General features: G+C 45.7%; 2 protein-coding genes across 2 annotated transcripts in view; one reads left to right on the top strand and one right to left on the bottom strand.

Annotated features, from left to right (window-relative positions):
- Window positions 1–8878, top strand: part of CDC37L1 (cell division cycle 37-like 1) — a 34924-nt gene extending 26046 nt beyond the window's left edge. Inside the window, exons 5-7 of the mRNA XM_006881315.1 lie at window positions 700–822; window positions 5756–5920; window positions 8415–8878. Coding sequence (XP_006881377.1) covers window positions 700–822; window positions 5756–5920; window positions 8415–8516 — 390 coding nt within the window. The 3' untranslated portion in view covers window positions 8517–8878. The remainder of the gene's footprint in view (window positions 1–699; window positions 823–5755; window positions 5921–8414) is intronic.
- Window positions 8879–15512: 6634 nt separating this feature from the next.
- On the bottom strand, window positions 15513–25187 carry AK3 (adenylate kinase 3). Its single transcript, XM_006881364.1, has 5 exons — window positions 25037–25187; window positions 20109–20228; window positions 18378–18550; window positions 17559–17677; window positions 15513–15621 (listed from the first exon to the last, which is right to left on the bottom strand). Exons 1-5 carry the CDS (start codon window positions 25185–25187, stop codon window positions 15513–15515), a joined length of 672 nt encoding a protein of 223 aa, XP_006881426.1.
- Between the last annotated feature and the right edge of the window lie 442 nt (window positions 25188–25629).

Here is a 25629-nt window from a genome sequence, read left to right as displayed (position 1 = left end):
TTGTTTGTTTACCAAGACATTAAATGAAAACTGTGAAAGTCATTAGATGAAATGACAGTTTGTTTTCAGATCTCCTTGAGTTTAATATGGGTTTGGTGTTTGGGGTTTTTGGGGTTTTTTTCTTACTCCTTTTTTAGTTGTTTCCTTTGGCAGATGGAGACTATCTCATGTAGTCCCTCCTACACACTTCCCTTTTCCTTTCATCTCTCTTTTTCTCTTATAATAAGTTTTTCTTCTTTAGTTAGAAAGTCATGTTTTAAATGTCCGGAAGAGTAGTCATTGTATTGTATCAAGTATTTAACACATGCTGCCTTTCTTGTTGTGGTTTACATATAAATGGCAACATTGTGCTAATCAAAACTAACATAAGCACTTTCTCTCTCTCATTGTCATTGTCACTGCGACTCATAGCTGACCCTCCGGAAGTTTTCAGAGGCCATAAGTCTCAGGAGAGGCGATTGCCCATCTTTTTCCTTCCAAATCGCTGGTGGACTTGAGTCAGCTGCCTTTGGGTTAGCAGTGCGTCTCCTTAGCCACTAGGCTACCAGCTCTCTGTACTTCATATAAAACCAAATATAGTAAAGTACAAGTACACTTAAAAAAAAAACAAGTACACTTAAAAATTCAAAATTGGAATCAGTATCCCTACCGATCCTACCTCCAGAGATACTTCTTGTCTTTTAATCTGCTTGCTTTCAGAAAGGGGCTCTGATGGAACAAGTAGCACATCAAGCTGTTGTCATGCAGTTTATCATGGAAATGGCCAAAAATTGTAATGTGGATCCAAGAGGATGTTTTCGTTTATTCTTCCAGAAAGCCAAAGTAAGTAGCTGTTTGTGATTGTTAAATGGGGAGATTAGGCCAGTTAGGACCTGTTTAGTCCATGTGCATCAAAAGAAGTCATGCAGCCAGAGTAAATTCCATAGGTTTCACAAGAAAAGAACTCTATTGCTGATTTCATGTTCACTTATAATTAAGGGAGGTTATGAGAAGCTGTCACGTAGTATGTGTGTAAAATGAGATGGTTCAAAGGAAAGTGTGGACTCAGGAAGTGAGTCGTCTTCAGTCACTGCTCACTCAGCAAGCGTATACCTTCCAGTCACGCGTGGCTGTTTGAGATGTTGTGGATACAGGGTGGAGTAAAACAAGGAAAGTAGCTCTCCTTTTGCTGTGGACCTTTCAGTTTAAAAGGGGAGGCAGGCTTTTATCATGAGAGATAGGAAACCACCTAAAAAGTTTAAAATTAGTATAGAAAAAATGATGCAGCCATAAAAATTACTTTTATGAAAACATTTTAATGATCTGATAAAGTGCTTATGTATAAAGTCAAAAGTGATCTACGTTTTTGTATACAGGGTAATGTCAGCTAGGTTAAAAATAGATACGGTTAGGAAAAAGATTAAATACCATTTCACATTCTCCAGACTAGTAATTATTTAAAGTTACTCAAGAAGTAATACGGGAACAACTCTCATTCATTGCTGGTGGCAGAAGAGATTGAGACAGGTACTTTGGAAAATTACAGGTGCATAAACAATACCCAGAAACTCCACTAGGTGTAAGCCCTAGAGAGTAGGTTCGCAAATGCTTTTTCAGGAGCACTTCATCAAAATTAATCAGTCTCGTAATAATATGTTGTTAGGTGTTAACTGGTCAACTGTGACTCACAGCGACCTACGGACAACAGATTGAAGCAATGCTTGGTCCTTTGCCCCCCTCATAGATCTTGTTGTATTTGAGCTGTTGTTTCAGGGACTGTGTCATTTCATTGAGGTCATTATTTTTCCCTACCCTGCTACTTCACCAGACGTGATGTTGGTCCTTTCTGATAGCATGTCCAGAGAACTGTCTTCCTGGGAGCTGCACTTGTACCAAGGCAGAGTGTTCTCCTGGCAGTCCCTGATATAGTCAGCATTCTTCATCAACACCATTATTCAAAGGCAGCAGTTCTGCTTTGGCCTTCCAATTTATTATCCAACTTTTGCCTTACTTTGATGCAATTGAAAATCCTTGGTTTGGATTAGGGACGCCTTAGTCCTCTCAGGCTTTGGGTTTTTCCCCCCTTCGAGGATGTCTTTTGCAGCAGATTAGCCCAGTGTAATATGTTACTTGATTTATTTTGACTGTTGCTTCCATAGGCATTGACTATGGAGCCAGGAAGCCTGTCATTCTTGACAACTTCAGTCCATTCTCCATTTCCTAGGAATCTGCTGTTCGGTCCACTCGTGAGGGTTTTTGTTTCCTTGCTGGTAAAGTGTAATCTGCAGTAACCGCTATATGAATGCTTTGCTCTTCAGGCCCTCTTTGCTTTCATCAGACAAGGTTGTGTCACCTGCCTAGTGCCGGTTGTTGATCAGTCTTCCTACAATTCTAAAGCCATATTCTTCTTAATACTGTCCGTCTTCTCAGATTATTTCCTCACAGAGTAAATAAGTATGGAGAGAAGATCCGACCTGATGACACATTCCTGGTTTTAAAGCTTACAGTCTTCCTTGCTGTATTTAGATGACTGCTTGGTAACTAATCATATATAATACTAAGACGTCATTTGTCTTGTCCACTCTGATTTTCTCCTGAGTATATATTTGAAATTTGTGTAGAAACAGATGTGAGAACCCCACAGTCACCTGTTCAGCTAGACATTAAAGATACATTTCCATTTGCAAACATGGAACTATGACATCTAACTTCTAGTTTTACCATTCCGAGTCCTCAGCCTTAGTTCCTAGCAGAGTAGCTACTGACAGTTAGAACCCATAAAAATAGACCTCTGGGGGTATTCAGTAAAAGGGTCTTGTAACAACCAGAAAGTCTGAGAACTGCTGTCTTAGCCAAAGTGTTGCTTACGTACATTACAGGCCATGCTGTGGACCACCAAGAAAACAGAGTTCTTTCTTAAAGAGGATGAAACCAAGTTTCTCCTTGGAGGCTAGGATTTTGAAGCTCCATCTCACATACTTTTGGGCATGTGAACCAGGAGAGACCGGTCCTTGGAGAAGGACATCATGCTCGGAATGGTGACGGACAGCACTGGAGAGGGAAACCTCAGATAAGATGGATTGATACAGTGACAGGGGCAATAGGAGTTGGTGTGTCAGAATTAGTGAGACTGGCTTAGGACACGGCAGGGTTCAGACTGCTGTACATAGAGTCGCTATGGGTCTTAGGTGACACGACAGCACAAAACAAGGTTTGTGGAAAAACTGTTCATGGTAGCAACACAACTGGACTGAATGGATGTGTGTGTCCGCGGTCAATGAATAAATGGTAGTGTCTTCATTTGAACCAGCATTAACTTGGGTGAACAGAGAAGGGAGAGAGTGAAATGGCACAGATCATCTATTTAGTATTCCTCCATTTTTATAAAGTCCAAAACAGACCTAAATTAGATATTATTTAAGGGTGTGTATATATGTAGTTTCATTTGTATTTGATAAGCTGGTGACAAGGGACTAAGACACAGTCTTCACAGTAGTAGTCTGAGAGATGCTACTGACAGCTTGAATCTGAAGGCAGTGGTGGTGATCTGGTCCCTAGAGTGCACAGTGGGTACGAGAAGCGGTCTTTGCTTATTACTGTTATGGTTGAGCTGGTATTTAATTGGATATTATGGTTTGGTTAAAATATGTGTGTGGTGTTTTTTTTTGTTTTTTTTAATATTCTTTAACCATGTAGATCTGTAAGTTACTGAAGTCTTCATTCTTGACTCGATGTTTTATAAATTCAGCAAAACAATCTTTATTGATACTTATTTTGTGTCAAATGCTATTGCAAGCTCTTTGCATGGATTAACTCATTGAATGAATATAGTATTTTGTGAAGATTATTATCCTTTATATTGTTGTTGTTGTTCTGTGTTGTAGAGTCGCCCGCAACTCATAGCAACCCTGTGTACACTAGCTCTGAACCCTGCCCTATCCTGCGCCAATTTCATCATCTCCAGCAGACCTAATCCCATTATCCCAGTCAGAGTCATTCCATCTCATTCTGTGTCTTCCTTTACTCCACTGGCCCTCCACTCTTGCAAGCATAATATCCTTCTCCAAGGACATCCTTGCCTCAAAGGAGCAGCATCCTTTCCACGACAGACCTATTAGTTCTCCTGGCAGTCCACAGTATGTTCAGCACTCTTCTCCAGCAACACAACTCAAAGGCATCGATTCTTCTTCTGTCATTCTTAGTCATTGTCCAGCTCTCCGATGCATAGCAAGTAAATGCAAAGACCATGGCCTGGATCAGGTGCACCTTAGTCTCCAGACTGACATTATTGTTATTCAGTATTCTGGAGAGGTCTCTGACAGCCGACTTTCCCAATACAGTTCATCTTATGATTTCCTTACTGCTGGTGCCAAACAAGCTGAAGTTGTTAACAATCTATCATGAAGTTGTCAATCAGCCCATTGGTAAGATTGTTTTCTTGACATTGAACTTGAGTCCACATTGAAGGACTGCAGTACTTGACCTTCTGCAGCAAACGCCTCAGGTCTTCCTCTTCAGCAGGCAAGGTTGTGTCCTCTGCATAACACAGGTTATTGATGAGAGTCTTTCTCCGGTTCTGATGCTACATTCCTCATAAGGTCCAGCCTCCCGAATGATTTGTTCTGCATAGATTGAAAAGGTATGGAGATAGGGTGCATCTCCGACACACACCTTTCCTGATCCTGAACCATGCAGTGTCTCCCTGCTCTGTTCTATTATTTCCTAGTCTGAGTATAGGTTTTGCATGAGTTAGGAAAAATAAATTGGTCAGATTACCCTTTTCCTAAAGCGTTCCGTAAGCTCAACTTTTGTTCTGCTTACTATCTTCAATAGTTTGCTCCATAACCATTTCAGAAGGGTTCTTTTTGGATAGGAATCTAATTCTTCCTGTACATGCACATGAGTGCCACGTATTGTATATAATCAAGGCTATCATTCCTAAATCCATGGAAGGATAGGAGAGCAGCACTGAACATTTTCTGCTGCTTTTATTTACATGTTAATAATTCTAAGTCAGCACAATATAAACTTTATTAAAGAAAAATAGCATTTTAAAGAAATGAGCAGTTGAGGAAAAAGGCAGGCTTTTTACCAAGAGCCTTCCAGACTCAGTGCAGGTGTGCCGAGTGCCATTGCCCTGTCTGTGGAGGATCCCGAGAGCTGGCTGCTGTCATTACAAAGTTTGGATGCTTAATTTTGCTCTTTTTCTACATCGTCAGATGACCAAAAGTTCTTTCCCATCATCATAAACCATTATACTTTTTTTTTTCTTCCGAGAATGTTGAAAAGAAGGCACCTGATTAACTAGATGCTGAGTTATTCCATACTCCGGTTGAACTTTGGACTTTAATTTGTGTTCATAGCTTTCTATAAAACTTTGTAAGATGGGAAGATAGTGGTGGGAAATCCCCAGAGATAGAGATAGGGTCTAAGAATGGACAGGAAAATGACAGAAAACCCTAAGAGATTAAGCTACTGTTTGAGATCCTATTAAAGATCTTGCTAAATCAAAGGAAGTCAAGAGAAAATGTGTTTCTTTTGTCAGAGGGGTGTGTGCCAGGGGGTATTTGTTTTATCTGCTGAAGGACATGGGAGGGACACCAACCAGCAGCTGTTGTGCACATCTGCACCAGGCAGTTCTCAGGAACCTGGCAGGGATCATGAGCCTTTGCTTTTTAAACCGTGGGTTGGTCTTCCTCCACTACAGAGAGGACGACATAACGTTAAATGGACTGCATGGTCCTGAAGTCTTGAACACCCTTCGTTTGTTTTCTAGGCAGAAGAAGAAGGCTATTTTGAAGCATTCAAAAATGAACTTGAAGCTTTCAAGTCAAGAGTAAGACTCTGTTCTCAGTCACAAAGTTTTCAGCCTATGACAGTTCAGAATCATGTTCTCCATTCTGGTGTTGGATCTATAGGTTTATTAGAATCTTTACCACAGGTAAGTTGGGAAGGTAAACATTTGTTTCATAAATTTATGGAATCCTCCTTCTTTGGGATTTTTGCCCTTTTTGTATGTACTGTCAATGTGACCATTTCAAGGCTTCTTGCCCGAGAAGTTAGCCCGAGTTTCTCCCATGTCCTCCTTTGGTGTAGAACCTCCTCCCTGCCTTAATCTTTAGAGACACCCCAGATCCTATCTCCTTTCCGTTTAGAAGAGATGAGTTTGTACCTGAGCTTCCTTAAGGACACAGGCTACCTGTGGGTCATCTCTGTCCTCCTTCCTGAAGGTGGCTGCTGTGGAACTGCATCCCCTTTGTTCATTTATTGGGATGAATTCATTTCCTTGCACATATCCAAGTGGCAGAGAAGGTAATTTATTGCTTGAGTTTATTATTATTCCCTTAAGTATGGCGGGTACCCAGTAGATCAGACATTGTTAGCACACATTAAAGTGGCTAATGGTAAACCACCAGCTATTTGGCGTCTTTGAAATTGTGCTCACGTAAAACCTCCTCCTAGACCAGGATGCTGTTGTCTGAACAAAACAAGGGAATACTGTGTGGTTTAAAATAAGTGAGTTAGGGATTGTACACCTGTTCAGTCTGTATGCTGAGCAAATCAGTAGAGAATCTGGACTTACTGAAGAAGAGTGTGGCCTGAGGATTGGAGGAAGACTCTTCAGTAACCTGGATTATGCAGATGACACAGCCTTGCTTACTGAAAGTGAAGAGGCTTTGAAATGCTGCAGAAGATTAAAGCATTCAATATAGATTATATCTCAACATTAAGAAGGAAAAAAATCCTCACAACTGGAACAATAGGCAGCATCATGATAGATGAGAAAAGAGTAAAGTTGTCAGCAATTTCATCTTACTTGCTTCCACAGTTAAGACTTGACTATGTAACAGTAGTCAAGAAATCAGAAGATGTTTCATTAAGGAAATCTTCTGTCAAGGACCACTCCAAAGTTCTAAAGAGCTAGGATGCCAGTTTAAAGACTAAGGGGAGCCTGATCCAAACCCTGGGCTTTTCAGTCACGTCCTGTGCGTGTGGAAGTTGGATAATGAAGAGGGTGGGGGAGCGGAAGGATTGACGTGTTGGGGTTGTGGTTTTGGAGAGGAGTACTGAATACCCATGGACTGCAACAACAACAAGAAGCACGTCTTATCTTGGAGGATGCGCAACCAGGGGGCTTCTTCAAAGAACTGGTGGTAAAACTGCCTCTCATTCGTTGGGCATATTGTTAGGAGTGATTAGTCCTTGGAAAAAGTCACCATTCTATGGAAAGTAGAGGGCCAGAGAGAGGCAGACCCTCAACAAGATTGACACAGTGGCCGAACCAGTGGGCTTGAGCTTATCAGAGATCATGAGGACAGCCCAGGATAGGACATGGTTCAGCTATGAGTCATTGTCACCTGGATGACACCCCACAACAGTGGTTCAAGATAAAACTGTGCTCCCAGAATAAAAACATGTCAAACAGAGGAGGCCGTTAGAACTGTGGTCTGCCTGAGACGATTTTGGTGGCAGCCCGTCAGCTCAGTGTTAGACCCTGAGCTAATTTAAGGGGCACTGTTGGCCAGTTTAGACTGTTACTTTCACAGGGAGAAGGGAAGTGTCCCTCAAATGGCGACATGAGAGCTCTACGAGTATTTTTAAACCTTATTAAAAGAACCTCAAATTTACTGCCTTCCAGTTGGAACAGAGTCCTAGTTGACCCTCCACTGGGTCTCCAAAGCTATCAAGTGAATTGCGTGGAAGGCGATTACCCATCTTTCTCCTCTCTCCCAAGGAGCATCTGGTGGCTTCGAACCACCTGGGAGGGCCTTACGGACTCTCCCAGCAGAGCTCCTTCCCAGGCCTGACAGTGATAGGAGTTGAGACGGTCAACATTGTGCCCTTCTGTCTGTCATCTCACCTGTCCACGTGTAGCCCGGAGAAGCCATTCAAGGACAACTGATCATATCAGCTCAGGCTAGAATGTTATTTCTCAGAGAGATGAATGAACAATAAAGGTCTGGTTTTTAAATAATTAGTAATGCCACCCTTTGCTGCAGAGGATGATAATGATGGCATGTGCTGCTGAGTCAGCTGACCGTCCAGCAAATATTGAGAGGTTGTAAATCACACAGGAGGAGATGGCCATCTCTCTCTTCTGGAGGAGGTGTAGATGCCAACTGCCTGCCTGTGGGTAGGCAGCATAATCTTAAAATACATTGATACAATAATTAAAAATATAATTCAGTTGTAAGAAGACAGGACCTTTCTTTTTCTTGCCTATACCATTCTATATAATCTCTCTATAGAGTAAGTGGTAATAATCTAGGCATTCTTCCTTGCTTTTCTTGGTTTGATGGTAGTCAGACTGGAAAGCCCCCTTCTGCCCTGTGTTCCCATGCAGGAAAACGCAACATGTGCAACGTAATCCTTACTTGCAAACCCTGACCTCACATTGGCTGTCATGTGCTGTTCTTCCCTCCGTTGTTTTCCAGAATCCAGCTTCTCCGCAGTGTTCTATCAGTACAGCTCTCTGCAGTCTCAACTCAGTGGTACATAGAGACGATGATGAACCCAAAATGATGGACACTGTGTGATCTGGCTTAGACTGAGAGGCCACGGACTGTTTTGTTACAGAAAGGAGGAACTTGCTATTTTCTTGACACTTTCATGGGTGCTGCACTTTATTTTTGTTTGGGTTTTGATGGGAGGGAAAATGAGTACTGAAACGTTTTGTATTTTTTTTCAAATGTGCTGCTAGTTTTTTGTTGTTTTGTTTTTTTGAAGAGAGGAGTGGTGGTACCATAACTTGCAGGAGGTTAAACTGGATTTTTTTTCCCTACTAAATTTGCCTTTATTGTTCCAATTTTGGAATCAAAGTATGAAAATCTGCAGATATTCCGTGTGTACAAGAACAGCTGGGTTCTTGGAGGCATCTGCTCAGCCCCTTGTTACACGGCGCTGCATGAGTCACTCTCTCCAGAGCACTTATCAGACAGACAGCACTTGGACCTCGAAGCAGCAGTCAGCTCCTGGCTTCCATCACTGTCAGAGCAGTAGATCATTAGTTGGTACTCTCCCAACCTGAGTGACAGAAAGGAAAAGTCTTTCCCCTCAAAAGACTACCTTTCTCATCTGGGCATCATCAGTTAAGTATTTGACAACGATATAAATTTGATATAAGACACTAAAATTTACCCCCAAATGTTCCTGTTATTGTTTGTATTCGTTAGTTGGCGATTTTACTCTCTGGACTGTTGAATATTAAGGGTTACAAATGGTACAGAAAGTAGTAAGAGCTGAGATTCAAAACCGAATCTGCTAGGATAGAGAACTACATTTACAGACAGGTGATCAACTTAAAGCTCCCTTGTTAACAGTCGAGGATCTCTCAGGAAGCAGGTTGTACAGGAATACCGAGGGCCTATGAGGATGTGCAGGATGAGGTGTTCCGCTCTGCGGTGAAGTCAGAGCCAACCCCACAGCACCTAACAAGGGCCTCTAGGAACAAGCGAAAGAAAGATCTAATGGTAACACTTACAGTTACTGCCTGTTTACTCTGATGTAGCCCAAGGCATTTTGGTGGTTTCTGAGTAAGGGAACTGTCAGCACTAACTGCCTCAAGCTGCCAGCTATTTACTTCAGACAGTTCAGTGACACTTACCCGCAGTGATGGCTTGTTACATTTGACTCTCCTCTCTTTAGCTTGGTCTCCATATAATTCACTTCAAATATGTCAGGATATTCAATGATTCACTTTATTTGGAATTAGATGACAGTGCTAATTATGCTATCCTTATTATTTGAGGATTCAGCTTCTGACTCCCAGGAATGTGAGCTCTGGCTCTGTGTGGGGATTGCCCTTGGCTCAGTGCCCTCTGACCAGTAGTGAACACATGGAGGGTGGCTAACCCTTGGGATTCATGTCTCAATCTGAGAAACCACACCTTGCTGAGGGACCCACAGGGGGAGCAGACATATGACCTTGGCCTCCTTTGCACCTTGTTTTAACTTAGTGAGGTGACTGGGCACATAGTAGCCATGAAATGGACTGGAATTACTGAATCATACTGCATCTGTAACATCACAATCTTCCCTGGTTTTCAGAATTAAAGTCTCTTTGTGCTTTTGATATAAATATATACTCTATAATAAATAATAAAATATTTGACTAATTTATATGGTAATATTCATCAGCCTGTCATTGTTTGCTTTGTATTTTGGGGTTTTTAACCAATTACCTAGTTCTGGAGCAAAACCTTCCTACTAGAGAGAAATGGACACGGGAATAGCATCCCCTTTCACACTGATGCTGGCTGAACCGTGACTATTCACTGCCCCCTCTCAGCATCCAGATTGCTCTGAGTGACATCCTGCCTCATTTACATCAGAGTGATTAATGGCTGAAGACAGTTCCTGACGGTCATGACTTTTTAAAAGCAGGAATTAATCTTCAAAATTTGGTTTTATTTCCTTTCAAAGGAAAATGCTTACTATTTTGCGGGCTATTTTGCGTGGGGTCACTAAATCCATCTTGGAAACTGCTGCCCAGTGCTTAAACACTCACTTTTATATATTCAGCAGTAGATGGGCTCCGGTGGCGTAGGCTGTAGTGTGTTTTGCTGCTAACCAAAGTGCCACTTACCTGCTGTGGTTCAGAACCACCAGCACCTCTCGAGGAGGATGATGGGCAGGCTCCTCCCATGTTCCAGTTTATAGCCTTGGAATCCCAGTGGGGAGTAGAGAGTCTCCAGGATGGAGTCACAGTTACTTAGAGCAGTAGATTGACATCTTTTTTCCTTTGGTAGAACTCCCACCAAGAGGAATTAACCCGTTTTCCATAATAATAATAATAGAGGACAGTAAGCAAAGGGGCCAGGATGCATATTCAGGTTAGACAGTTCTCCTTCCTTAAAGCAGCCTTGGAAAATCTAGACACATCTCTGATCATGGATAGTCTTAATTTGAAATAATGTAAGGGTTAAAAAAAGAACCTCTTTGGATGCTTTTCTGGTTCGTGGGAATGATCATTGGTGCTCATGCTTTTGTATGGCATGTGTCCCTTTTAAACCTTGTTACCCATCTGAAGTGAGGAAAAAAACCCAAAATTTTGTCACACCATTTATTCCTTGTTTGCTCATCAGCGGTGTTAGAAAGAAGACTGATTTTAATCATTTTGATAGAAAATAGACGGGTGGCATGCTCTTCCAGTTACACCATCAGTGGTGGGAACTTTACTGACTTTGACCCTCTTATGACCCTTGGGGCATAAAACTCCCACCACGTTCATCCTCTCAGGTCTGTTGGGAAGCTCCTGTCCCAGACATAGTGTATGTGCTGTGGCCTGACAGGGACTTTGAGAACTGCGTAAATCTGAAGGAATGAACCTCACCCCCAGTTCTGCTGCCAGAGTTCACTTGGAATATGTGTGTCTCCTATACGTTTATCAAGATCTGAATTACCCAGAAAAAGATTTCCCTTGATTGCAGATGCTTTCCAATACAGAAACATGGCATCAACAGAAAAGTCAAATCAGAAAAGAATCCCATCACGGAAGGGTCAAATCAGAAAAGAATGCCATCATGCTCGGGCTAGATTGCTGAGGCGCACTCCTCCTCAGCTCTAGCGGTGGAGCGAATGTTGGTTTTCAGTTACTCCAGGACCGATGAGCACGGGAAGATGGCAGCTCTTTGCAGCTCTACCACTACAGGCAGAGAGGATGCGGATTGTAAAGCATGGGCACAGGGCAGGGGGGTAGACGGGGGACATTCTCAGTCCTTCCACTGGCCTGAGGAGCTCACTGCTCCCTCTCATCTTACTAGGTCTTGCTTGAGTGGTGACAGAAATGTTATTTGGGTTGAGGCTAAGCTTTTAGTTGTTTTTCTGCTACATTTATGACGCAGCATTAAACTTTATGCATTCATTTTCCACCTATAATGGACATCTATAATGCATTGGAAAAGTCTGCTGTCTGAGACCTCTCCAGAGTACTGAAGGGCAACGATGTCAGGTTAGAGACTAAGGTGCCCCTGCCCCAGGCCATGGTCTTTGCAGTCACTTGCTGTGCATCAGAAAGCTGGACAATGCTAGGGATAACAGAAGGAGAATTGATGCCTTTGAGCTCTTGATGTTGGAGGACAGTATTAAATATACCATGGACAGCTAGGAGAACAAACACGTTCACCCTTGAGCGGGTGAAGTCAGGCTGCTCCTTGGAGGCATGGATTCTGAAGCTGTCTGACATACTTTGGACCTGTTGTGAGGAGGGATCAGTACTTGGAGAGGGACAATCATGCTTGGGAGGGTCAGGGACAGCACAGGAGAGGAAGACCCTCGATGAGTGGATTGATTCAGTGACTAGCGTTACGGGGGTAGACTGGCACAGGATCAAGCAGGGTTTAGGGCTGTTGTACATGGGGTTGCTATGAGTCGACGGCACCTAACATAATGGGCCTAACATCATGTGTGTCCTGTTAGAGGCCCTGCTGGGAGCAGCTCATCTGTCCAAATATGCACTTGTTTGCTTACTATGTAAGCTCCCTTTTTAGTGTTAAATCATGCCGTGTATGTGCTGTCATTTTAATTCTCTTGAAGTTTTTAATAAAATTTATTTTGTGATCTTAAAGTTTACAAAAAAGTTAGATTTTTTTTTCATTCATTCATTGTTGCATTTTATCCCCCTCCCTCGGTTCACTTTTTAAAAATATTGTCCTCTTTGTAGTTATGTAAGCTAACTTGTGGAGGCATACAAAGATGAATAAAAGTTGATCTCGAATTGCTTACCAATCTATTCATGACTGAAACCATTACAAACCTTGAAAAATTACTTGGAAGTTGGATCTTTTCTCAGTAGACATACCACATCATTCACTTTGTTTCTTTTACCACTATAATTATTCGTGCTGTTTATTCATTAAGCACATTCATTTCCTTTTAAAAACATGTTAGAATGGTTTAAACGCTTGGTGAAAATCCTCCTGAAGTGCAGCCTGACATGATCACTGCATGACCCCTTGCTGTGCGACAGTCCCAAGCGCACGGTTAGAACCACCACCTGCTCCACAGGCGAAGGATGGGCAGCGCCCCATGTGATTTCCTGTGGGTCGTTCCCAGCTAGACAGCACAACTCCACATATGGAAATGGTGTGTGTGATCAGCGAGCTGGGGAAAGAGAAGGGAAGTGGGCTCTGAGGCACACCGGCTTGTACCAGCAGCTTTGAGTACAGCTGGACTTTTGGTGTGGACGGTTTTATTAAGAGTTTAGGACAGTAACTCAATTGCTACAGTGGGAAGTTTATTTCTGCAGTTTATCACCACTGGGATGTTTTGTTTAAGACACCTTTTTAAAAAACTCAACGGCCTTGTGCTATCAGTTGCAATACCAGAGCAACTGAATAGAGTTTGAGGTCTGCAATTAGCTTGTCAGGTCAGTTTTGTCATTTTACTGGCGTACCATCGGATGCAGCTCTGTGGAAGTAGCCCAGAGCCAGTGTCGGAAAGCTGAGGCAGTATGTAAACTAGCTCAAGTGGAATGGAGAGCAGGAAATACAGTGGCTGGGTGGTGCTGACAGCTGCCGGTGTGTGTATCCAAGACCACTCCAGTTGTTGCTCCAGAAAACAGTGGGTTGAGGGTCTGTTGTCATCAGCTGCAAACACAAGTGCCAAGTGTTTCTCATCCCACACTGTAGCCTCTCTCCCCATAGGGCTGAAGTCCTGGCAGGCGCCTCGGCAGCACCGGGGTATGCAGGATGGCTGCTCCGTGTTGGCATTCTTTGGGGTGTCTGTGGTCATGCAGCATTAGAATGTTTTTGTTTATTCTAGAGCCAAGTCATTAAAGGCATTACCCCAGGCACGGATGAATGTACAAGACTCTGGGTTCACTTTTCCGTGGGGGAGGGAAGCTCACAGAAGAGGAAGAGCTGCCTGGCTCTCCCTCCCTAACAGCCTCTCCAGGTGTCAGGCATGGATTCAGTGCTGCAGCAGAAAAAAAAACACAAAACACCAAACCTGGAGGGTTTGGGGCAGAGGAACTGGATGGGGGCTGAGAAGCAAAGACAATTCCTGTGCACAGTTCTGGAATTCACTTTTATTAGAATAAAGATTAATACATGCTGCGTAATCTAGTGGTAATTTATAAGCGTAAAAGTACCAAGTATTTTTGGAAAGTATAATATTCAAATAAGGCATTATAGAAAGCTTTGTAAAGAATGAAACATGTACTGTAATCCTTTTTAAAAGCCTCAGTACTTTTAAAAGTACTAATCTTTTTGAAAGATCAGTAATGAAGGGAAAAAGAAAAATAAAGCCCAGTCCCTCCCCCCACAAAACACAGAAGAACCACTTTCAAGCATTTGTGTATTATGTGCCTAGGTCAGATTTTCAGACGGCTCTGCAGGGCCTTTTTTGAGGTGATTTAGCACCATGTAAGGAAGGGGAGAAGCCCTGGTGGTGCAGTGACATGAAGCACTCCCCTGCTCATGGATAGGCCAGTGGGTCAAACCTTCAAAAGAGAAAAATATGGCAGGCTACTTCCGGAAGCCTTGAGAGCCTCGGAAGCTCCACTGGGCAGTTCTTCTTTGTCTTACAGGGTTATTACCTTAAGTCAGATTCAACAGTAAGATCAAGGATCCCACTTACAGCACAGCACATACCAGGTGTCCTTGGCCCTGCAGGTCCTTTTGATGTGACACATAAAGACATCTCGCTGCTCCCCCCACTAAGGATGCTTGCTGCTGATGGGAACTGCCCCAGGCACGCACCATCCGTACGCTATGTTACCTAAGCCACAGGTTTACCCTTTCGTTTAACATCAAAAACAGAACATCTCAATGGCAGAGGGATCCTAATGCACACATCTCTTAACCTGAGTAAAATCTGAAAACCTCAAAAGTCCCATTTTCCACTAAAGAGAATTCAACTTTGGCATTCCCCAACTAAATAAATCCTCTCTTCAGTGCACAAGTGTTTTTCCGAAGAGAACCAGTCACTACAGTAGGGATTACCCTAAATGTTACATATGTTTTTATGGCAAACAGAAAAGTTCTGAGTAAATGGACGGTATATTTAACAAAATAAATAAAGAGTATATATGGCCGGTGTTTTAAGTTTCTTAGTTGAAGGCAACAGTGAATTTTTTTTTTTTTTAAATTTTCGAGACCCTCACAAAACATCATCATACAGTGCTTAGAAATGTTTTTGGCATCGGTCTATGCATATGCCTTTGATGAGACAGCCTGCTCAAATCACTACCGAGGCGGGTTTTTTTTTCATTTTCTCCAGAAAAATGGTCAAAACTTGAGACCAACTGACTAATCTTATTTTTAAAAAAATCAGATTACTATTAATTGCTCTTTTAATTTCTATCTAAAATTTAAGGTTAAGACATCACTGATATATTAGAATTGCACACCCATAAAAGGTAATGGAAGGAAACACAGGAGACCTTTTAAAAGGTAAATCTTAGTGTCAGACTCGTTTGGCACATATGCTTGTATCTAGGATAAAGCCAGGAGAAACAAAGACGGCATTTTCCAAGAATTCATTCATGCTGGCATCTGAGGAGGAGTTCTCCCCTCACGAGACACGCGCCTTCCTCATGGGGTACCTGAGGACTCTGGAACTTTCGTTTGCAGGAAAGCATATACGTGGGGCCAGATCTTGTTGGTTTCTGTGCCGGAGAACGTTTTCAACAATCCTTTTCTCCTAAAGATGGAGAGGGGGGAAAAAGATGTGAGTCTTCCGAATGAGCTGTTTTGGGGAGATTCTGTGAAGGATGAGGGCATGGATTAGGGGGCCTTACTAAGTGGGCCTATGAACCTAGATGTGGGTTTCATTCGTGTTCCTGTGCTCACAGACACAGTCACTGAAAAAAGCCCACTGCCACCAAGCTGATCCAGTGACCTTATCGGACAGAAGTGAACTGTCCCGTGGGGTTTCCACAGGTGCGCATCTCGCCCCACACAGGAGCACGCAGGGTTTGAAACAGCAACCTTGTGACTAGCAGCCGAGTGCTTGACCAGTGCGCCCCAGGGCTCTCCCCCAATGAACACAGTACATTCTCCTAACTACTTAACAAACGGTGCCTTACGGAAGCTTTTCCTAGCTCAGTTTTCCTTTGTCTTTGAAATAGCAGCCCAGCTTGCTCAGCGGGCAGATTTCCAGTGTCTGGTGGAACCTAGAACCCCGTCTTTAGTTTCCTCAGTCCACTCACCCATTTGCAAAGAGCTTTCCAATTCTCTCATTCTCGCTCCTTTTCACCAAATTTGTTCCTCTGCTCTCCCCTTCTGAATTTTAGTGCAGATAGGCCAAGTGTAGGTTTTGCTTTTTCCCCCAATCTTTTCTCCCATCGGCCTGGCTTGCCACCTACCAGGCTGCAGCTGGTCTACTGCAGTGTCGGCATTTTAAACACCACCTGGGGGGTTGTGCACGAGGGTCAGAACCGCTGTTCTCCCATCACACGTTAAATTCCTCTTGCTTCTCTCCCTCCCCTGTGTGGGTCATGTATGTCTGCACACATGGCAGTTACACACCTAAAGGCCACATGGAACCGCTGCTTGGCGCAAACTTCAAGTCCACCCAGAAGTGCATCGGAAGGAAGGCTTGGTGACCTGCAAGGTCACAGCCATGGGACCCCTACAGAGTGATGCTCTGCTCTGCAGCACCAGGGGAGGAAGAGGTCAGATTCGCCTGGGCAGTAGCTGGCTAATCAGTGCTTCAGGGTCCCTGGGTGGAGCCAACTGCTACGTCCACCCTGAGGTGCCTCAGAAGAGAGGCCTGGCAATCCACTTCTGAGAAATCGGCCACCAAAAACCCTGTGGAGCGCATTGCTACAGTGACACACCTGGAGTCACCAGGAGTTGGCCGACAGCACAGCAACAGACTTTGTGGTTAAGACCGCCTTAGGGAGCTCTGGTGGCCTAGTGGCAAGACGCTTCACTGCAATTCCAGAGATATGCAGTTTGAATCCACCAGATGCTCTGCTGGAGAAGGAGGGACAAGTTCCTCCTGTACCAGTCAGATATGATTTGACGGTACACACACACACAAATAATTTAGAAAAAAAAAAGACCACCTCAGAGCACGTGGGGAATGCTGGTTCATGACTCTCGAATCCCTGCGGGCCAGACCTCTGCAATCCTGACGAGGTTTTCCAAGGTTTCTCAGTTTGCACTATGCCTTTACAATCAGTTAATATTGCCACTGTTCTCTTGGTTAGAAACATCTAAGAAAAATCCTACATCACTCATCTTCTGCATGTTAGAGAAGCCCTCTGCCTTCCTGCCTCATAAATGGTAAGAGAATAAATTTCTGTTTGTTACAGCCATCCGCCCGTGGGATCTCTGTTCCAGCAGATGCTATAGACAGGTACCTAATACCACATAGTATACAGGTAATGAAGACAGTGGCCAACATGTGGCCCCAAGGCACGGAGTGCACACATGCTGCTAAAACAGACACAGCAGTAACGGGGTGGCCTCCAACCTCCCTCCCGGCGGTCCTGCTGGGAGTCAGCGCAGCTCCACAGCTCCCCGTTACGGAGGCCAGTCTGAACAGGGTCTCCATTACTTAGCACCTGGCTGTGAAGGCGGCTCATGAGGCCCACACTCGGGGCCCTGTGCACCCTGAGAGCGAGCACTCACTGGTAGTACTGGAGGACCGGCTCCGTCTCGGCCTCATAGGCCTTCAGCCTCTTGATGACCGTCTCCGGCCTGTCATCCTCGCGCTGGACAAGCGGCTCCCCAGTCACGTCGTCCAGGCCCTAGATGGGAATCAGGACAGAGTCCCCACATTAGAGCCAGTTTAAAGTAGTCTTAAACAGACGTCTTTACACAAAAACTATGCACAGGATTGTGCCGAGCTTTAAATCCCGAGATCAAATCCACTGCGCCTCAGAAGGAAAAGGCTTTGCAAGCGGCCTTGAGATGATCTCTTGTATATACAAAAACTCAGTCACAGACTGGGCATCTCACCTGCAACCTCGAGGGGGCTAGGAATTCTAGTAGGAGTGACACCTAGCACACCTGCTGGCAAAGGCAGGAAAAGAAGGGCGGGCTCCCCTGCAGGAACCCGGACCTATCGCACCCCAGTATAAAGGATCAGTGTGCTCAACTGCTCACAGAAAGGTGGGAGGCTCAAGTCCAACTAGAGGTGCATCTGAAGAAAGGGCTGGCACTCTTACTGCTGAAAAATCAGCCCCACACAACCCTACTGAGTTCAGCTCCAAACCGCCCCTTCCTGGGGTCCTGAATGGCACTGAGCTGACTGCTTGCTCCCAGGGCAGTTTTTCTGCCAAGGGCATGGCAGCCAGGCTAGCAGGCGGCATCCAGACCTGAGACTGAGCCCTGGGGAGTCCCAGTCAGGCGAGGGATAGCTGGTATCACAGAGCACATGCCTGCCAGGCAGGGAGGCAAGCCCGGGTACTCTGGGGAAGCCCCATCTGCCCCACCACGGCCTCTCACCACAGTCTTGGGAGGGTTGAACTCGATGTTGTAGACACGACCACTGGCCGGGTGAATCCAGCGGGCTGTGAGGCGCTGTTTAATGACCTCGAAGGGCACATTCAGGTTAATCACTGTGTCCAGCTGGTAGACCTTGTCCAGGGCTTCTGCCTGGGGAACCGTCCTTGGAAAGCCTTTGAAAACAAAGAGACAGAGAGAGGGAGAAAGAATGGTTACTGACAATCCCTCCTGGAGACCCACTCGTGAAAACCTGCCAGGAGACTATGAGTCATGACAGTGTGATCAGGTCGTGGGAACGGGACAGGTCCCGGCTATGCTGTGTTCACAGGGAGACCCTGCGGGCAGCTGCCCACAACTATGCGGACCATCTACTCTCAGGCAATGTGATGTTGTGGAGAGGTGCCCAAGTGGCCTCCCAGGTGCACCCGCAGTCCTCCTGCTTGCTGTCACTACAGGCCCTGGCAACACTGGCCAAGCTCACGTCTAGGTCACATGGCTCGCTCCCGTCTCCACACACATCCTATTCCTTCTGAGGAAGCGACCAGCCTGAATGATCCGTGTGTGCTGAGCCCCTGAGCAAGGGCCTAGAGAGTAGGAAAACCCCCCATCCCCCAAGTTTACCACCTAAGAACTGGCCCCACTCAGAGGTGACCACCTGGTCCTGCTCCTCTGCACACCTGCCACCAGGAACTTCCAGAAAGTTCCATGGGCTGTTCACCTCATCTAGGTTGCCAGCTCCAACAAGTAAAACGAAGCTGCGCTCTGCCTGCCCAAACCCTTCCTCTGTCCCTTCCTCCTGCTGCCTGCCCTGGGGGTGACCCACACGGAACCCCTGTGCCAGTCAGATGACAGTGTGCCCCCCTCAGATGCAAAACACGGTGACAGGGCTGCAGAGTGGGGGACACAGCAGCAGTGGGTGTCAGTACACACGTGTGTGTTCCTGTGAGCTGTATGTGAGCCACGTATTCACGTCTGTATTCATGTGCATACATGTGAATGACATATACGTGAGGTTGGGAGAAATGGAAGTGACTAACAGGCATGTATGAACGGGATTAGATAGGATGTCCTCTTCCAGAAAACAACATGTGACTCAGATAGTGAAGGACAGACTTCCTCCAGCTTAAAAAAATAAATCTCTCCTGCATCCCTTCAATATCAACAAAGTAAAAACTGGATCAGAAAACGCCACCTTATCACAAAGGATCCTGGCACCGGGCTGCCTGGGAAAGGCTACGGCTCCCAGCTTCTCCTGCTTCCCTTTCTCCCACTGTGGTGACGCTCCTTGTCATAACAGAACAAATTCTCAGAAGCGGAGAGGCAGAAATCAAGTCTCATCCCAAGTGGGAATTTACAAAGCACATGCGTGCTTCACCTCCTTCCTTTCTGGGGAAGCTGATCACATCCGGGGAAGGATAGAGCCAGGGCTTTAGGGCCCAGAGGCAGCACCCAGGGCTCCTGACTGCCCCCTTCTGATCATCTGCAGCCTATCCTCACTCATTCTCAGGCCAGCGGTGCTTGGCATCTTGGGCACCTCAAAAGGAGCCCTGGTGGCACAACTGTGGTGGTTAAGTGATTGGCTGCTCGTCAAAAGGCAGGCCATTCAAATTCAACTGGGGGCTCCACAGGACAAAGACCCGGTGACCTGCTTCCATCACAGATGAGGAAGCCCCATGGGCCGCTCGGTGCTGTCAGTGTTTCTATCGGCCTCGATGGCGCACCTCTGCTTACCATCCAACAGCCAGCTGCACTGGGTGAGGTGCTTCAGCTCATGGAGGACCAGCCGCGTCATGACATCATCCGGGATCAGCTTCCCTTGGTCAATGAAGGTCTTGGCTAGCACACCAATTTCTACAGGGGAGGGCACAGCAAATCAGCAGGTGCATTTATTTTATCCCATCCCAGGACCCTAGGAATTGGTCCCCTACAAGCTGCTCTGAGAACACGGCCATATGCAAATAAGCATTTTCAACTTTTGTGACAAAAACAGGGGTTAGAAAAGAACCCACATGACCTTGACGATGTAGAAATCCATCTGTGTAAAAGTACAGACCTTAGAATAAGCAGTCATTTAAGGTCAAAGGGGCAACATGTGCCCAAACACAAAGTTCCTAAGGCAGGAAACAACAGAGTCGAAGGATTAAGGGAAACCAGAATCATAAGCTGGAAGTGGGAAGAGCGTGTTACACTGTGGATATTGTCATTAATGTCATAAAACAAAATGTGCATGAATGATTGACCAGAAAACTGATCTGTTTGGTAAACTTACATTCAAATCACAACTGGGGAAAAAAGAACCAACAGAAAAGTCGAAATCAAAGTGAACAGCCATTGTCTCTGTGCTGGAGCTGAGTGTTTTTTACTTTTCCCAAATTTTCAATCGGCAGTTTGTAAACTTACAGTTCTCGGTTTTAGTTCTCCTTCCCCCATAAAGAGCCCTAATGGTGCAGAGCTCAACCACTGGGCTGCCAACCAAAAGATCAGTGGTTCAAATCTTCCAGCTGCTTGAGACGCACGGAGCCTTTGGAGCAGGCCTACTGTGCCCTCCAGCAACAACGTGTCGGATCTCACTTGATGGCAAGTCCTCATTTTATTAAAATTGTCTTCAAGGACTCCAGCTGTTGTTAGGTGCTGCCGAGTAGACTAAGACTCATAGACCTTATGAAGGATGGTGGATCTGAGCCCTGTCCTGGTTACGCACATTCATCGGAGTTAGATAGTGATCTGTTGTTCACAGCGTTGCTATGAGTCATACTCGACTCAGTGGCCCCTAACAACAAGAACACTGACGTGTGAAAGGTACTCTGGGGTCATAGTACATAAGGTAATATAGGCTGTTACCCAAAGGTCAGCAGTTCAAATCCACCAGCCACTCCCTGGAAAAGAAAGATGTGTAGTCTTTTCCTCTACAGACTTACAGCCTCAGAACCAGTGGCGGCTTACATGAGCTGAACAGACCTTACGACAGCTGAATTTAGGATTTAATATGTGAACGTGAAGTAAGGGAAACAGGCATCTAAAAGAATCACTTACAGAGCAGAATACAGCTATTTTGCAAACACATACTAATACAATAAAGAGGGGGGAAATGGCTTATCAAAGAGCACACTAATTTGCTCTGTTGTTTTTGTGTACCCGAATCAGAACCGACCCATAGCTGCCCCTCCAGCAAGTTTTCAGAGGCAGTAATCACACAGGAGGAAACTGCCCATCTGTCTCCCACAGAACAACTTGTGGGTTCGCATCGTGCACCTCTGAGTTGGCTGTGCAATTCCTTACCACTAAGCCACCTTCATTTTCTTAATATTCTTATAACAGATGTTTTCTTCCTTTGCAATAACTATACTATACTTTTTACCATCAGAAATCATGTTGTTTCGGGGGGAGTTTTTTTAATTTATTATTATTGTGTGTGTGTGTGTGTGTGTGTGTGCGCGCGCGCGCGCGCGCGCGCTGTCAAATCAGATCTGACTGGTACAGGAGGAGATTGCTCCTCCTTCTCCAGCAGAGCATCTGGTGGATTCTAACCCCATACCTCAGGGATTGCAATGCAGCTTCTTGCGACTAGGCCACCAGAGCGCCCTTTAAATGTTGTTTTAAAAAGAAAAGATGACGCCCATCCCGTGGGGAAAAATCTATTCCATTTACAAATACAGGCATGTCCCAGAGAAAGGCAGGTTCAGGTCCAGAACAACCACAATGAAAAGAACGCTGAGTCACGCGAATTGTTCGTTTCCCAAAGTGTGTACGAGTCAGACTACAATGCAGTGGCTAAGTGCGCAGTAACAGCAACATGAAAACATCTGAGACACCGCAAGCATGACCAGAGTGGAACAGAGTCCTCAAGTCAGCTCATACTATTAGATAAAAAATGGCCCCATAGACTTCATCAGCACAGGCTTGCCATGACGCTTCTTCCATTTGTGGAAAACACACTATCTGTGAAATGCAAACAAGGCAAAGCCTTGTTCTGTATGTGCTGAGCACAAACGCTTAATCCTGAGATCCAGAACATCTGTAATAACCTCAGCACAGCCCCCAAGCAGGGTTTTGTTTTGCTAGTTATGGAACTGACATAAAGATTCCAGAATGGGCAGGCGCCCCAGCCAGTTAAACCTCTCTGCCACCTTTCCCCGCCCCCTCCTCTGATCCCAGAGCAGGCGGAAGAGGACCAGTGCCAAGATCTTTTTTTTTTTAAGTTTTATATTTTTGTTAAAATATCTTGTATTTTATGACGTTAATGGATCCTTGGCTTTTCATGGAAGCTGCTTCCTCCCAGTGGTTATTTTTCAAAGAATTCCTGGGATGCTTTCACCCCTGGGGCTGTGGGCTCTGGACAGCCTTACCCCCGCCCCCCCCCCCAGCCCTGGGAGCAGCAGCTGAAGCTACTACCCCAATGCTTGTATGTGCTGCATCAACAACAGTAAGCACGCCAGCCAAACAACGTGACCTTTTAAAAGTTTAGTTAATGAAAAACCACTCCATTCTTTTTAAGACCAGTGTGAGCAGAGATAAAGCCCAGTAGCACTGTGCCAAAATGGGTGCAGAACCAAAGAACTCCAAGAGGTAATTTGGGCACACTGGACCAAATTCTTAGAGAAAAACACCTGGGAACAACCTAACTGTCCATCCACAGGGGATCGGATAAATCAATCACAGTAGAGTCAATACAGAGCTCCTGTGGCCTAGGGGTAAAGAGCCGCACTGCCTACCCAAAGATAGGCAGTTTGAATCCACTAACTCCTCCCTGGGAAAAAGATGGGCCATCATCTCTCCCATGTGATTTACTGCCTCTGAAAACCTGCTGGAGGGTCTGACTCCACGGAACATGACTACAGCAATAGATTAAACTGAATGAAGTGAATTTCTGTGCCTTCACGTTCAAAGATATCCCAAATAAAGGTAAGACCAGCAGGGCAGAATATACATTAAAAACAAAAATTAAAACAAAAACACCTAAACCAAGCCTGATGCTGTGACACAGGCCTGGCTCCTGGCAGCCACTTGTGCAGAGTTCTCCCTGGCTGACACCCCAGAAAGCAGATTCCCAGGCCTTTCTTTCAAGGTTCTTCTGGGTGGGTTCAAACCATTAATCTTTTAGCTGTCAGTTGACTGCTTAACCTCTTCTGACACATGGAGACTGACGATAGCTCTATCTGTAATTACATAGTGCATAAAACAAAGGATATGTATGTATATGCTGGTGCATAAATCAACATTTCTAGAAAAATGTTCCTCTTTAAAAAATACACAGAATGAAGGCATTTTACTTTGCATTTTATGCACTCTGTCCTGTTTCCAACCCTTCTATTCTGTGCCAAATATTACTTGCAAAATTTTCTTCTTTAGTAGTTTCTAAATGTTGTCTGGGGGGAAGGAAGGTTAACACTTTTGAGAAAAACCAAAACAACTCATCCACTGTAGACCTTTTTTAAAAAAAAACAGGTTTCCTTTTTTTTTTTAAAGAAGCAGTTAATTTAGTAATTATTTTAATTTTGTCCTGAGTTTTTTTCTTTTTTTTAAATTAATTTTAATAAACATTTACAGAGATTTTGGATCTCCATTCATTCACTGCTGCACCCCTCTCTCTGCCCACCCCTCCCCACCAGTTTGCTACCCTCTCCGAAAAGAAAAAAAACCAAACAAAACCAGGTTTCCTAAAGTAGACGAGCTCTGGTGGCCTAGTGGCAAGAAGCTGCACTGTGATCCCAGAGGTTGGTGGTTCGAATCCACCAGATGCTCTGCTGGAGAAGGAGGGGCAATCACCTCCTGTACCAGTCAGATTCGATTTGATGGTACACACACACAAAATTAGATTTTTTAAAAAATTTAAAAAAACCTAAAGTACTATCTAGACACTCCAACATTGGCTCATTGTGGTTTGAGAGTTTGTGCTGAACCTCACATAACAGAAACAGACCACACACAAAAATAGCTTCTATGTCGGAGAAATCTCTAGGAGCATGGAAAAAACCCAAATCAAAACAAAAAAATGTCAAAAGCGCCCGGTGGCACAATGGTTGAGTCATAAATTGCTGACAGGTCAGGGGTTCTAACCCACCAGCTGCTCCGTGGAAAAAAAGGTGTGGTCCTCTGTTCTGTGGGGATTAAGCCTTGGAAACCCGACGGGGCAGTTCTACCTTCTGAGGGTCGCCGACAGTCTAAATCCCAGGCAGTGAGTTTATGTTTTGTTTCGAATAACAAAAAAAATCAAAGGAAATTTTGCAATGGTAATAATTCTAAGTAAATCCTCCTGCTTTAGATTACTGGAGAAAAAAAATCAGACTACAAAATCCCATAGATCTCAAGCCGAACGGAGAAGAGAAATGGACAGCTCCCTGGAGCAGGGTCACAGCGAGGACAGGCCACAGTCCACGGACCCCTGGGGCGGCTGCAGCCAGGGCTGCCAGTCTTTGCAAACAAGCCAATTGGTTTCCTCTAATCGCTGAACTTCGAGCAGGTCCTGCTCTCAAATGCCCTGCCCTAATGACCCACACGACGCTGATCCGAGGCCAGAAGTTTAGAAGCGCAGGCGCTCAGCAGCCCGTGGTCACTGCGCCCGTACCCCCAAGACTTCCCCATGAGCTCGTCAGCATTCTTCCGCACGCACTCCCGCTCCTACACCCCCGAATCTGCATCCCGGAGCCGCCTGGCCCCACCTGTGCCCCGCAGCATGTTGTCCCGGAGCAGGTCCCCGCTGGAGAGGTGCTTCAGCTCGAAGTGCTTCACGATGCGCGACGACACGGTGCCCTTGCCAGAGCCAGGGGCCCCCATGATCGCGGCGCGCAGCAGCCGCGCGGACGCCCCCATAGCCGCTGGCCGAGGGCGCGCAGGCCGCACTGGGCCTCGGCCGAAGAGCCCCGCGGTGACCGCAGCGGACCCGCCGGCGCTCCCGGAAGTGAGGCGGAGAGCCGCACCCCGCCCGGCCGGCGGGACACCCCGCCCGCAATCGTCCCGTAATCACCCCGCGCCCGCGGCCACGCCCACCTTATAATCACCCGGCCCCCGAGATCGCCCGGCCCCGGAATCACCCCAGGCCTGCGGCCACGCCCCCGAGATCGCCCGGCCCCGGAATCACCCCAGGCTTGCGGTCACGTCCCCATCTCATAATCACCCCGCCCCTGAGATCGCGCGGCCCTGGAATCACCCCAGGCCCGCGGCCACGCCCCCACCCCGGGATCGCCACGCCCCCGAGATCGCCGGCCCCGGAATCACCCCAGGCCCGCGGCCACGCCCCACCACATAATCACCC

The sequence above is a fragment of the Elephantulus edwardii genome, unplaced genomic scaffold (assembly GCF_000299155.1).
Source record: "Elephantulus edwardii isolate Elephantulus edwardi_28Jun2011 unplaced genomic scaffold, EleEdw1.0 scaffold00014, whole genome shotgun sequence".
Taxonomy (NCBI): domain Eukaryota; kingdom Metazoa; phylum Chordata; class Mammalia; order Macroscelidea; family Macroscelididae; genus Elephantulus; species Elephantulus edwardii.
The sequence above is the reverse complement of the archived record's forward strand: the minus strand, read 5'-3'. Positions and strand labels throughout refer to the sequence as shown.